Source organism: Dermacentor silvarum, chromosome 2 (assembly GCF_013339745.2).
Source record: "Dermacentor silvarum isolate Dsil-2018 chromosome 2, BIME_Dsil_1.4, whole genome shotgun sequence".
Taxonomy (NCBI): domain Eukaryota; kingdom Metazoa; phylum Arthropoda; class Arachnida; order Ixodida; family Ixodidae; genus Dermacentor; species Dermacentor silvarum.
Window position 1 is genome coordinate 227,929,776 of NC_051155.1, and position 13,714 is coordinate 227,943,489.

General features: G+C 47.6%; 1 protein-coding gene across 1 annotated transcript in view; it reads left to right on the top strand.

Moving 5' to 3' along the window:
* Window positions 1-13,714, top strand: part of LOC119442809 (importin subunit alpha-3-like) — a 44,663-nt gene that overhangs the window by 18,258 nt on the left and 12,691 nt on the right. The window contains exons 8-9 of the mRNA XM_037707842.2: window positions 5,078-5,206; window positions 12,004-12,108. Coding sequence (XP_037563770.1) covers window positions 5,078-5,206; window positions 12,004-12,108 — 234 coding nt within the window. The remainder of the gene's footprint in view (window positions 1-5,077; window positions 5,207-12,003; window positions 12,109-13,714) is intronic.

Consider the following 13,714-nt stretch of genomic DNA (forward strand, 5'->3'; position numbering starts at 1 on the left):
CCCCCATTTAACCGAATTAAAATGTCCTAATTAACCGAATGTCGAATTACCCAAGGTATCAAGAAAACAATAAATGAATGCTTACTACGTCAACAGGTTTTTATTTACTGAATGAATTAGCAAATCTTGTTTCTATTTTGCACAACAGTGCGGCACCCGCCGCGGTGGCTCAGTTAGCAAAGGCGTTTCGTGGCTGAGCACGAGGTCACGGGAATCGAATCCCGGCCGCGGCGGCCGCATTTCGATGGAGGCGAAATGCAAAAACTTTTGCCCGTGTACGTGCTTGCGTTGTAGTGCATGTTAAAGAACCGCATGTGGTCAAAATTAATCCGGAGCCCTCCACTACGGCGTACCTCACAGTCAGAACTGGTTTTGGCAGGTAAAACCCTAGAAAGAAGAGCAGTGCGGAAGCTGAAGTTCTCGTCATCTCATGACTTATTTGAGCTAGCAGCGGTGAAGGCCTCGCGACATCCTTCGCAGCACGGCCGCGGCGCGCATCTTCATCTGAGACACGCTTTTCACTACCGCGCGCACATCCCGATTATTTTTTCGCTAGTGAGCTGGTCGCCAACAAATTGCCCGCCCATCGCGATGTAGCCGGTGCTCTTCATCTTCGACAGCTTTGCACTGAGTCAAAGCGAAACTACTGCTTACCGCAACCGCTGCGGAGAAAACCGCGGCCGTTATCGACGAGATCATGGTCGGCTACCTTGCGGTTCAGAAGGCAGGCGGCCGACGCCATAGCCGACGCACTCACCAAGTCAAAACGAAACTACCGTTTGCTGCAACAAGTGCACACGAAACCGCGGTCGCTATCGACGCGATCATGGATGGCGACTACGCAGCTGCGAAAGGCACGCAGCCGACACGCGCACCGTCAAAACGAAACTACTATTTCCCGCAACCGCTGCTGCGGGCGAAACTGTGCTGGTTATCGACGCGATCATAGATCGCGATTACGCACTTATGAAGGCACGCGGCTAGCCGCCAACGCGGTGTTACGCGAGGCAATTAACGCAAGAATAAAGGCTTTGAGGACACAATTAGGCACGAAGAGTTCCGGCGTTGCTGTCTGTCACGTATAGCGTACGATTGCCGCTGAGACCATACCAATGAGGACTGCATCGCTTCGTTTTTGGACGCTAGCGCCGTTTTAGCTCTTTTGCGGCGCGCACTTGTGGTGCTCCGCGCATCAGTTTTTTTTTATTCCTCCGAAGTATAACATCAGTGCGCACGCTATGGGCACCTACCCTATCTACAAACGGGAGAAATGCGCACGGTGGTAAGTTAGAGCCTCCGAGATTCAAGTGCGAAAGCTTAGGCGCGCTGCCCATGGCTGCCCGTTTTCGGAGACTGGGTGGCTACAAGCTGCTTGCGGATTTATTGCGCAGTTCGCGCGTTGCCGTTACGCACTGTGATGTGCTTTTTGACACTCGGGCATAGGTAATTGAGGTTCTGTGGATCAAGCGCACCTCGTGTTCGCCGTTTTCGCCACTTGGCGAGCGCGGGACCACGGAAAATTTATCAGTGGCTCGCGGAACCCTGAGCAGGGGCCTGCGGAACCCCCGGGTTTCGCGGAACCCACTTTGAGAACCCATGCAGTACAGATTGGCGACATTTCAAGGGGAACTTAATACGTGGAAGTCAATGGGATTTAGGTTGGGATCGCGAGAGCGGGACATAGCAGCGAGGAACGCATCAACGGAATTCCACTATTAGGAATTTTTTGTGCTAAAAATAAATTCATTTTTTCTTGACTTTGTGCATGTTTTGATGATACGAATGTTGGGTGATACGAATATTTCGCGCGACCCTGCGAGATTCGTATAGAGATTTTACTGTAGCTCATTTCTCACAGGGGCGAATTGTTCTTCTGGTGTTTGCCAATGTTTGCCAACTAAGGTCTCAAGGTGGCAGCTGTAGGCAAGGGTTGAACAGTGGTCACGGCTGGATCGTGCAGCTCGTCTTGGTGATATGAAGGGTGTATTGCAGTGGACAAATGGACCAGAGCACGAGTAGTTGCTGCAGCCAATTCCCTGAGGTGCAGTCAAGGCAGGCTTATTGATAAACAAAATGTGTTTGCCAATTGGTTGGTTGGAAAAGAGGAGTAGGGCTTCTAGTACAGCAGTCTCCAAGCATGAGGCCATCAGCCACCTTGGCAAGCTTTGCCATATTGGCATATTGTTTATTTTCTACTGTGTGTTGGTGTTGCTGGTGCATCATGGAGGAACCTACGGCACCTAGGCTCGAGAGTAGCTAGGCTTGACGCGCGTGCGAGGCCGTCATATTGAAATGCCGACGGCTGTATGGTAACGCAGATTTAGGGTCATACTCGATTCTAACGTGCACGCAATTTTTGGACCTGCTTTATTGGGAAAAAAGTGCGCGTTAGATTCGAGTAAATACGGTAAGTGAAGGAAACACTAAAGGATGGTGGTAGAAGTCATGAGTAGAGATGGGCAAAACGGCTCACTTCAGTGAGCGGCTCGGAACGGCTCAGCTCACTGAAATGAACCGGTTCATTTCAGCGGCTCACCGGTTCACTTAAACGTGTAACCTGTGTTATGCATGTTCTATAGTTATCTGGCTTTGAAAAAAAAACTATATATGCATAATTTAATAACCGTGTTATTGGTATTATCGTTATGTTTAGAGAATATATTTTTACATATATTAAAAGCGTGAATTTTTAGTTGTAATGAAACTTTCTTTTCTGATATTGGGGATAAAATGCTTATGATACTGTAACAGGCAGAATGTGACTTATTTTTTTCAGAAAAAAAAATATGTAACTTCATCGTCATTACAGAAGCTTGTCTGTTTTTGTGGTACTTTAAAATCAAGTTTTCTTAAAATCACAACACAAAATGATTGTATATTATGTTTCAACTTTATTCATTTATTCACATACGTATGTTCACTATAATATGAGTAAGCTGTAACGCCATGGAAAATGAATATAAAAATCATTTCTTGACGTACAATACAAAAATCATACGAAAGATCCACGAAACTGCCGCACGTACCTTTCGTTTTTTCTTTTTTTTTTTTTCCTTGAGTGCACGCGCGATACTGGCGATCATGCCATCATACGCCGGGACAAAAAAAAGGAAAAAAAGAAATGAAGTTCTATTACTACACAACAGATCATTGACCTCGTTTTAATGACGTGCTAATGATACACGTTCAGAAAATGCATTGAAGTGGATGTGATGGGCGACATTTTCATGACTATGCACTAATCAGCACAAATGAAAACCAGGACGTAAACTCTACGTTCACCTGTTGTCTTTAAAGAAACGGAAGACCATCTTCGAAGTGTTATTGGAGCAGCGCACGATGTGCGATCGGTGAGAGTCATGAGACATCGTTCGAACAGCAGCAGACAACGAACGGTACCATCCTTTGCCAATTAAGACTTCTTTACATCTCCCCTCGGTAGCATCGGGTGCCACACCATGGCCACCATTCGTCGGTCAGAAATCAAAACCTCGAAACCCAGCAGAAGACCCAGCTCTGACGGAACCGTTTGGCACGGCTCATTCAAGGAAAGAGAACCGGCTTCCTCACTCTGAAAGAACCACCGCTCACTTACTGAACAAAGGCCCAATCGGTCTTCAAAAGAGCGGCTCAAAAGATCCGGCTCGTTCCTGAGCGCTCTCTAGGAACGGTTTCTCACGCTCACTCAACGAGAGAGAGCGGGCTTCCTCTCTCCGAAAGAACCGCCGCTCACTTACTGAACCACGGCTCCCTCGCTCTTCAAAAGAGCGGCTCAAAAGATCCGGCTCGCTCAGGAGCGCTCAGGAGCGAGCCGGATCTTTTGAGCCGCTCTTTTGAAGAGCGAGGGAGCCGTGGTTCAGTAAGTGAGCGGCGGTTCTTTCGTTCTTCCGCCGAGGGCGAGAGGCATGAGCATGACTTGGCAAAAATGTCAGACTTGGCAAAAAAAGATTAATACTCAAGAACCACTGAAATGGGTTCGGTTCGGATGTGGGCACTAAGTGAAGGAAACACTAAAGGATTGTGGTAGAAGTCATAATCATGGGCATGACTCAGTAAAAATGACTGATTCAGCGAAAAAAAGATTAATACTCAAGAGCCACTGAAATGGGTTCGGATGTGGGCACTAAGTGAAGGAAAAGGCTAAAGGTTGATGGTCGAAGTCATAGTCATGAGCATGACTAAGGCTTCTGCCTTGAGGTCTTATAGGTAAAGCTAGACTCCTGAGGACTCGTGACATACGTGTCATGTAGGTCATGAAAGAGCCGCCTACGTCTTGGTGCTCTCATGGTCATTTCGTTAACTTGTTAGGCCACACTGCTTTGCATAACATCGATTCCCACAGGGCGTGGGATCTGCTGGCATTTTGTTCAAAATACCCCCAAAGGCCCTCATTACGAGGGTATTGCATGGGGCCCTAGGGGGTCACAGGCGCCTGCACATGCACTGGTCACAGATTATACTTATACTTCATAATAAAAAAAAAAGAATTCAATGCAAATTCACCAAATTTGGTTCATTTGATTGACAATGGCTAAAATTGACATTGTTCTGTGCATGCAAACGAAACATGTTGAAACTGCTTCTATGAGCAAAAGAAATGCACATGGCCTGCTCCATCAGCTACTATGTTCGTTTTGACTTCCCATAGCTTCTTGTCAATCCTGTGTAATTGCATTCCCATAGCGCTTTATATAGTAACAGTATGTGTCTGTTAGCGTGCAGCATTGAAATGCAATTTTTTTTTTGTCTCAGACTACCTGTTTGGCACGTTTGATATAAACTTTTTCAGCAGATCCCACTTACATGGGATTCTGTATAATTGCAGGGCGGACACAATGTGCTTTTGTCACATTATTGCAAACATGACCGTGGAAACCATATAAAAATATATACAAAGAACAAGTGAACAGCTCTGTGGTAGTTCTGAAACCGGCTTTATACTGAATTGCTCAGTGAGATTATTTGAGCAGCATCTTATGCCTCGATGTTAATGACAGGACCGAGTGTGCTCATGTTTAGATCACTTGTGCGTTAACTGTGTTGGCATTGTGCTGATGTTTGATTCTTCACTTTGCAGACTGCTGCCTTGAGGGCGGTTGGCAACATCGTTACAGGCACCGACGAGCAGACGCAGGTGGTACTCAACTGTGATGCGCTGGCGCACTTTCCTGCACTGCTGACACATCCCAAAGAGAAAATCAACAAGGCAAGTTAAGGGTTACTGTAGTTTGCTCCACTGCTGCTAAGACTAGCAGCATAGCGCAGTACTGCTGCACCAAACGCCAAATTTTTGCTGGCAGGGATATTTATTTGTGGGACATGACTCGTTTTAAATATAAAACTGAAACAAGTGCAAGTTTCCATGTCCCAGATGCGAAAAGTGGCCATTAAATTTTCTAAAGTTTCCAAGAATTAGTACAACCAGGCCACACATGGGAAAAAATGCCTAGCTTTACTAAGTTTTCACCAAAGGAACCAACACTTCCTGTTACTCAATGTAAATATTAGAGACGGCCTTGACTGCTGAGGTATTATTGCATTTTAGCATTGCCCAAGTCAGAAATAGAAAGCTTAGCGTAATGCATGCTATTGTTATGGTGAAAGATATGACTGTATATACATAATTGATATGGCAGTTTTATCGTGCTGTTATGTCTGATATTGATACCCAATATTAATTTCAAGTGTAGCAAGAAAAGCAGTTGAGTTGTAAACCGCATTTCGATGGGGGCGAAATGCGAAAAACACCCGTGTACTTAGATTTAGGTGCACGTTAAAGAACCCCAGGTGGTCCAAATTTCCGGAGTCCCCCACTACGGCGTGCCTCATAATCAGATCGTGGTTTTGGCACGTAAAACCCCATAATTTCATTTCAGTTGAGTTGTAAAGGATTGAAAGTGCTTGCACCTAACAAGACCTTAAAGTAGTCGAATTGGTGCATAGTAGCCAAACCTGGCAGCCCTGTGGGCGGGCTGTACGTACCACCCAAGCACATGAAGCTGTAGTGCTCATAACTTCAGGGAAGTCATGGGATAGGAATGATGACAAGACTCTCAAGAGGTGTTAGTGCTCTCCTGTGCTGATGCGTGTGGGCCTGGGGGTTCCTAGCACTTGGCCATCCGCCATTGTGGCTGACATAGCAGTGCATCTGAGGACAGCGTCCCTGTCTGCTGCTGCTGCTTCCCTGAAGCATGGCAGAAGATTGGTACACACCAGTGATCAGACAACCATGAGGGCCGTTCATGTGCTGGTGAGCCCCCCTCCACGTGCATTGGAGCAAGAGCATGAAGCAATGCACTGCCTTATTGAGAGTCCAGGGGTTTGTCTAGCTGGGAGCTCCTCTCGTTCTTCGCTTGAGTTGAGCACCCGTGATTACTAGCCCCTGTACTGGTCTGACCAATAATCGCGGCAGTGCAGAATTTCATTTGGGTTAAATATGCAGACGTTTAGCACATACCTGTTCGTTACTAGTGCACCGTGCAGCGCACTCAGGAAATGTCATGTAGTGATGAAAAATCTTCCCTAAAATGCTGCCATTACTGCTTATTGTGACCTCATGGAAATGCACTGGATTTTGCTTGTTTGCGTAAAGAATATACCATGTATCCTTGTGTAAGGGCTGCACTTCTAAGTATTGGTCTAAATATTTAAGAAAAAATTTTTTTTAAAAATACTCTGTGCATGGGCCTCGCTTCCTCCACCCTTCTAAGCACACACCTCATAAATTGTGGCTGTGTCGCATGCACTGCATTATTTCCAAATTGTATTGGAGAGGCATCTGGGGCTCCTTAGATTGTTGACTGCTTCTGCTTTTGATAGTCTGATAGAGAGTAGCTTGTCAAGAGAGAAGTGGCTGCTTAATAGAACCCTACTACAGTAGAACCCCGCTGTTACGTTCCCGGGTGCTGCGTTTTCCTGGCTGTTACGTCGTTTTCGGCCGGTCCTGGCACAGCTCCCATAGAACCCAATGCATTGGTAACCCCGCTGTTACGTCGCAACTGTGGGACCGTTCCCGCATCATACGTTGCGAACTGCCACACCGTGCCGGCCCGAGCGCCCATTTTGACTTTTCATGTTGCTTGGTTTGGTTGCTTGACGATGGCATTGGCCGCCCAGTGCCGGGGGCGACAGTTATTACGTATTTTCGGTTTCCGCCAGCAAAAGTATGGCCTTTGAGATCCAGCATTTGCTATCTAAAGATGGTGTCTATGACGCGTTGTGGCCCTAAAGTTGGTTTTGGCTCATAGATGTTCCGTATAAAGTCCAAGGGCGATAACGCCGTCGACGCGCGCCGCATGCTTTCTTTCGTGCGCGAGACGCGGTTGTCGGCTCCCCTCGCACGCTTTCACTCGCCCATGCAGCATACGGCGCGCGGCGCCGTATGCTGTATGTGCGAGTGAAAGCGTGCGAGGGGAGTTGACGACTGCGTCTCGCGCGCGAGAGAAAGAAAAGCAGGGAGGAAGCGCGCCTTTATCCGTTGCGCTCGAGGCAACGGCGAGGGAGCGAGGGGGGCGGGATAGCGGGCAGCGTTGTGCTCTGGCATCGTACTGCGCGGCGGCGCGCGGTCGCGGTCTTTATTCTATGGCGCGGTCGCGCGGGCCGTATCTTGAAAGCGATCTGCGTGGGGGCAGAGTCTACACAGTGCAGGTGCGTCGCGGCTCGTAGCTTTGTGCGTGCTGCGTGTTCTCGGCGCTCAGTTTGCGTTGAAGCGATAGACAACAGCACGAAGGTCACTTCGCTCGCTTCTGCAGCGGCGCTTAACTGCGCGTGTCCGCGCTCATCGAGTGAGATGTGTTATGTTTGCCTGTGGGCGCTGACACCATGTTTGTTAATTAGTTAATAAGCGAATGTTTACAAGTTTATACGGACGATAAAACTACTATTCTTACTTTGTATAGCTCATCGCAATCGATACTTCTGCTGTCGGGCGAAACTACTTTTTGTCACACGTAAGAATTAAAATAATATTGTGTGCAGTTCAACACTACTCCCATTTCTCAATTTTTCCTGTTTCCCGGCGCTTGCGTTTCCTCGGCTCTTACGTTCTTTTTTTACGGTCCCGTGAAAAACGTAACAGCGGGGTTCTACTGTACTTTTTTACTTATTTTTTATCATGCAATTTTATGTATGGCACAGCATTTGAGCTCTTGTTCGAGGATGATTTTTTACATTGGAAGTGCACACCTTCAAGCGACAATGAATAAGGTAGAAATCAAAGATAATATTAATGCTTTCTAAGTTTGTCGCATATGGCAGCAAGGTTGCCTGTTCTTTAATTCAGATGCACATTTATATACTTCAAACGTTAAAAAATTCGGACATGCTTGGTACTTCGTACTTTCTTGCGGCACCGCCGTTCTCCCCATAGACGCCATGCATAACGACCGAAATTTCGGACCAGCTAGGGCTCGCCATTCGATTTTTAGGACTTCGTCCGCACCAAACTTTTTGCTATTGTGGCTGTTGTGAATAAACGCCAGTGCTGCCATCAAACTGTTGAGTGAAGTTGGAACCTCTGAGATCCTCAAACAGGCTCAAATCTCTGAGGCTAGTAGGTCGTTCGCATCGCCATCACCATCGTTTTCCGGTTCTGTCGCCATTTTTTATGCTTTGTTGTGTTGAACATTGCATCAGTCGTCATTCCGTGTTAGTGTGCTGCATTGTGTATCGCCTGTGTTAACTACGTTTTGACCATGAGGTTGTTGCTGCACTAGGCTACTACAATCAACTTCGACAGTAGGTAGTATTGTGCGTACCTACAAGAAACGGAGCATGGCGCCAACTCCGCCATCGCAGTTAGCGCCGGTGACGAAGCGCTGCAAGTACGAGACGATGACAATGGTGCAGAAAGCTACTGTCGTACAGCTCATAAAGGTTACAGGTTGAGGTAGCCCGGGAATTCAGCATTTCAAAGCAGGGCTGTCTTGGGCTACGTCAAGAACAAAGATAAGATTCTTGGAGCGACTGAGAAATGTGCTACGGCCCAGAAGAAAAACCTCTGTCAAGGCACATACCCCCAATTTGAAGAAATCCTGAATATCTGGCTAGGGTACCATGGTTACGCAGCACATTCCCACTGTTTGGTGACCTGCTGAAGCAAAAGGCTGAGACCCTTGCGCTACGGATGGGAATCGCAGGCTTCAAGTTCAGTAACGGCTGGCTCTGCAACTTTAAGAAGCGATATGGCCTCGTCTTCACGAAAATGTGAACCGAAAGTGGTGCTGTGGATAACATGTTGGTTGCAAATTACTGCACTGACAAGCTGCAGGCCTTGCTCAGCCGCTACTCGCCGGACATCTTCAACTGTGACGAGACTGAACTGTTTTACAAGCTTCTGCCAGACAAGACTCTTGCTGTTTCCGGAGATCCTTGCCATGGTGGGAAGCATAGCAAGGAAAGGGTTACTGTTCTTTTGGGTGCAAACATGTCCGGAACTGAAAAGCTACCGCTGTTGGTTATAGGAAAGTCCAGAAACCCAAGATGCTGTAAAGGGCATTAGGAGTGTGCCCGTGTGATTCGAAGTGAACATTAAAGCCTGGATTACACAACAGTCGTTCGAAGGCTATGTGCGCAGGCTGGATGAAAGGTTTGAGGCACAAAAGCGCAAGGTGCTGCTTTTTGTTGACAACTGTGGTGCCCATGGCCTAATCAACAATCAGTGAACTTTGGAAACTTCAGTGATGTGTACAGTGCCACATTGTCTTGTGCCGAACTTAATGGACAAGGAAATTGTTAATAAAGTACTCGTGCCCTTGGAAGAGGACTCTGAAGAGAGCGTACCATGTGCTGCAGGGCCATTGAATGGGGACCTTTCGTAAGCCCTTGCGGTGCTTTCATCATGCTTCAGTGAGGACGTGATGCTATCCTAAATTCAAGCAGATTTGGTTCTACGTAAGTGGAATACCGTTCAACAACGCATTAAACAGTCTTTTTCGGCCTGAGGTGCTGTAACAAGTAAATAAAGGTTTTCTTGCCGAATTAGTTTTTTTCGGACATTCGATAGTTCGGACTGTTTCGCGATCCCTGCGAAGTCCGAATTGTTGGTCGGTGACTCTATAACGAAGCGTATTTATACACAATATCAATGTGGGGTCTCAAACATGCTCTTGGGACAAAGGAACGACAACACAGTAGTGCGAACGATCACAAGGTCATTTATTGCACCTTTCATACACCAAAGCCAGCTAGCCGAATTTCTACCAATGGTATATGCCTATGGGCACGCGCGACTGGATGTCGAATATGTTTTCCCCTATGTTTGACACTAACGCCTAATAGTTCGCATGGGCAGTCACGCGAACAATTAATTACGCATTCTAGTGTCCTGCTCCAAAACCTTTAGCAGGACCGTCCCGCGAACGGCTGGCAAGCGCGCGAAACATCTGTGCGCTCCGACCGCAAGCCAAAGAGGGAGAGGCTACTCCCTTTTCGCCTGACTAACCCCTCCGTTAGGTGGTGTTAGCAGCGCAACACTTGCTCCATCTCTTGTACATTCTGCAACTACAACTGCCAGCAGTGCTTAGCTATGCGGCGAAGCCGGTTTACAGGAGGTGCGAGAGCCATTCGGGGGAAAAGATATCGTGGTACATGTGAGAGTCGAGCCATAGTATCAAAATTTCACTGCTGCAGCAAGGAATGCTGAGGCATTAAATAAAAACGGCCATGGGCATAGATGGCCAAATGGTTGAAATACACGCGGCTTCTTGCTAACGCACCTCTCTAATCACGTGCTGCGGGACAGAGCGGGGCCCAAAGTGGAGCAGTGTAACAAGGCCCTCTCACTGTCATCAAACAACACCAAGAACTTCCCAGTCACGAGTGCAATGCTTTGGTGTGGTGCCACGAAACAAACATGCAGAGTGAGCTTATTCCGGAGTATTTATCTGCTGCCGTGTAGTGCAGCTTGGCTAGGGACAAAAGGGGCAAAGTGTGTCCTCCTCCATAGTACTGTAGCCCTTAGGGAAAGGCAGCTTTCGAGGAGCAAAAGTCCCAGATGTCTCTCATGCAATTCATGCATGCGCAAAATTGTTGGGCAAATGCGAGAAAGAAGGTTTTGTCCTGGTGCACGGGGCTGTCTTCTCGTGCGCGCTATGGGGGTGGGAATAGGGGTTCGAGTGGTGAAATGATCAAGCAAGTGCTAAGGGTGGGGGTGGCGAGTGGGGCACAGGGGAGCACGTGTCTCTTCTCCTAGCCCGCCATGGCTGTGCATGGCTGTGAGCCCTCTGAGCGCTTACGTTACCTGCTTGCTTCATCTTGGAGGTAATCTAAAGCGGGTGCAAAGCCCAAGCTAGCAGTGCTTCATGTGTACCGTCTTTCCGCGTGTTTAGTGCTGGAGGGCACGTAATCTCAAGTTTTGGAGACTGGTTGAAGTTAGACACACATGAAGCTTTCGCTCACCTCTGCGTGCGTTTTTCATGATCATGTCATCCTATGTGGGCGGCAATATTAGGTGCGGTGGAGTGGACACAAACAGCTTCGCTGGCTTTGCCTTGTACCGTTGATGTGCAAGTATTGTCGACACTACATGAAACCATATCTTTAGTTGCCAACTCTGATTTACAAATGAAATTTTTTCTTATTTTCTCATATTTCTCATTTTTTTCGTCTGAAGCGGACAAATTTGATATACAGTTTGCGTCTGTTTTATCGGATTGACCTAGGGGCTGGGATAATGTCACTAGTTCTTAACCTTTTGTTTTAAATGCAACAAACCTCATCAAATTCAGTACAGTTGTTTCTGAGGAAAATGATTTCTTCGTTGCCATGCATTTAGATAACAGCCCCTGAGCTAAAGCTTCATCTTAGTTGAGAATGCAAGATAGGGTATCTGCTTTTAATGAACACCGTTTGTGCATTCTGTTGCCACAGGCATCTTCATGATTTTCCAACTAGCAGGCTTAGCACTTCTTTTCTTGCCGTGATGTGCATGCTGGGAAAGTAGTAATTTTATAATGCCCCCCCCCCCCCCCTTTCCTTCTCCCGCTTTTTTCCCCCATCTTGCAGGAGGCAGTGTGGTTCCTGTCAAACATCACTGCTGGCAACAACCAGCAGGTTCAAGCTGTGATTGATGCTGGTCTAATTCCAATGATTATTCATCATCTCAGTAAGGTAGGCATTCTCATTTTTTTTTCTTTTGTACATTGAAGAATTCCAGGCAGTCGGCATTGCCCTTGTGTTGCTCTAGGATGTTAAATCCTATCAGTCAATCAAAAATAATTCAGGCCCTCTATTATGGTTTGCCGAATTGCAAGTTGTAGCTTTGGGGTGTACAAACCAAATGTGGATCTGGAAGACAGGCATGTAAAGTCATCTGAAAGGGATGCTAAGTAGAGAAACCATTTTGGTTGTAGAGTCTAATGTCGTGATAACGAAGTTGTACTTGCAGTGAAAAACTTTGTTATACAGTAAAACCTCGGTGATACGAATCTCACGGGGTCGCGTGAAATATTCGTATCACCTGAAATTCGTATCATCAAAACATACTCAATATCAAGAAAAATGAATTTGTTTTTACCAGAAAAGATTTCTAATAGTGGAATGCCATTGATACCTTCCTCGCTGCTGCGTTTTCCCAGCTGCTACGTCGCGTTTTCGCGGTCCCGACCTAAATCCCATTGACTTCCATGTATAGTCGAATCTCGATAATTCGAACTCGAAGGGGCCCAAAAATTAGTTTGAATTAAAAGGACTTATTTTTGAAATATTCGTGCATCATAGCACGACGTACGAATAGTGCGATTCGTGAAATATCGTGGCGCGCAAGCACATATCGAGCGAGGGCCATGAAACTGCCCGCGCTCGCTTCGCGATAACGGCAGAAAACGAAACTTCAGGGAGCGGGCGGCGCAGGCACGGCGAGAGAGAGATTGTGGTTGTGAAGAGGAAGAGGCGACACGGCGACGGGGCGCGTGCGGGGACCGTCGCAGGTGAGGGAGGAGGGCGGCAGGGAAGCGGATTTAGCATTGGCAACTCTGTCACTTCGGTGGCTCCCCTCGCCCTTCCTCTCAACACCCTTGTAGCCCCCTCACCTTCGACTGTCTTCGTGCGCGTCCGCCGCTCTCGCTGGCCCGGCGCCGCTTAGCCCGCTCCCTGAAGTTTTGTTTTCTGCCGTTGAAGCGAACATTGGCCGAACTGGGCCTCTGCCGTTGCTTCTCTCTGCGCTGCAGCTGCAGCGTTGGCTGAGACGTCGGCACGTACACGCGTGTTCCAGCGCCACGCAGAAACGGCGACCTTGGCGTGACGCCGTAGTTTTTTTTTTTTTTTCTCCGCGCGGCGTTGAGGGGTCTCGCCTAAGCTTTTGCTCAATGGCGGTGTCAGAGCAATGCCGGTCGGAGGCGCCGCCACGTGATTTGGCGCGCTGCTGAGAGTGTCGGTGCGCGGTATGTTCGAATTAACCATCGCAAATGCTTTTGCGTTCGAATAACCGGGTGTTCCCCGTGATACTTCGCCAATCTATAATGTACCAGCACATTACGTTGCGTTTGAATGTGGCGGTCACGTAAATTTATCGGTGCAGCCAGCTTGTACATTGCAACAAGCGACCGATGCGTTTCAACAAGCAACCGGCACGTTGCAGATACGATGCACCCGCGCGGACCTTATCGTCAAAATGATCTGCAATGTTGACAAAATGCGCCTAGTGCCAGTAGCTTCGTATGCGCTGTGCCTTCGACGTTTAGTTCGCATTGAAGCGAGAGACAGCGCAAAGGTCAAT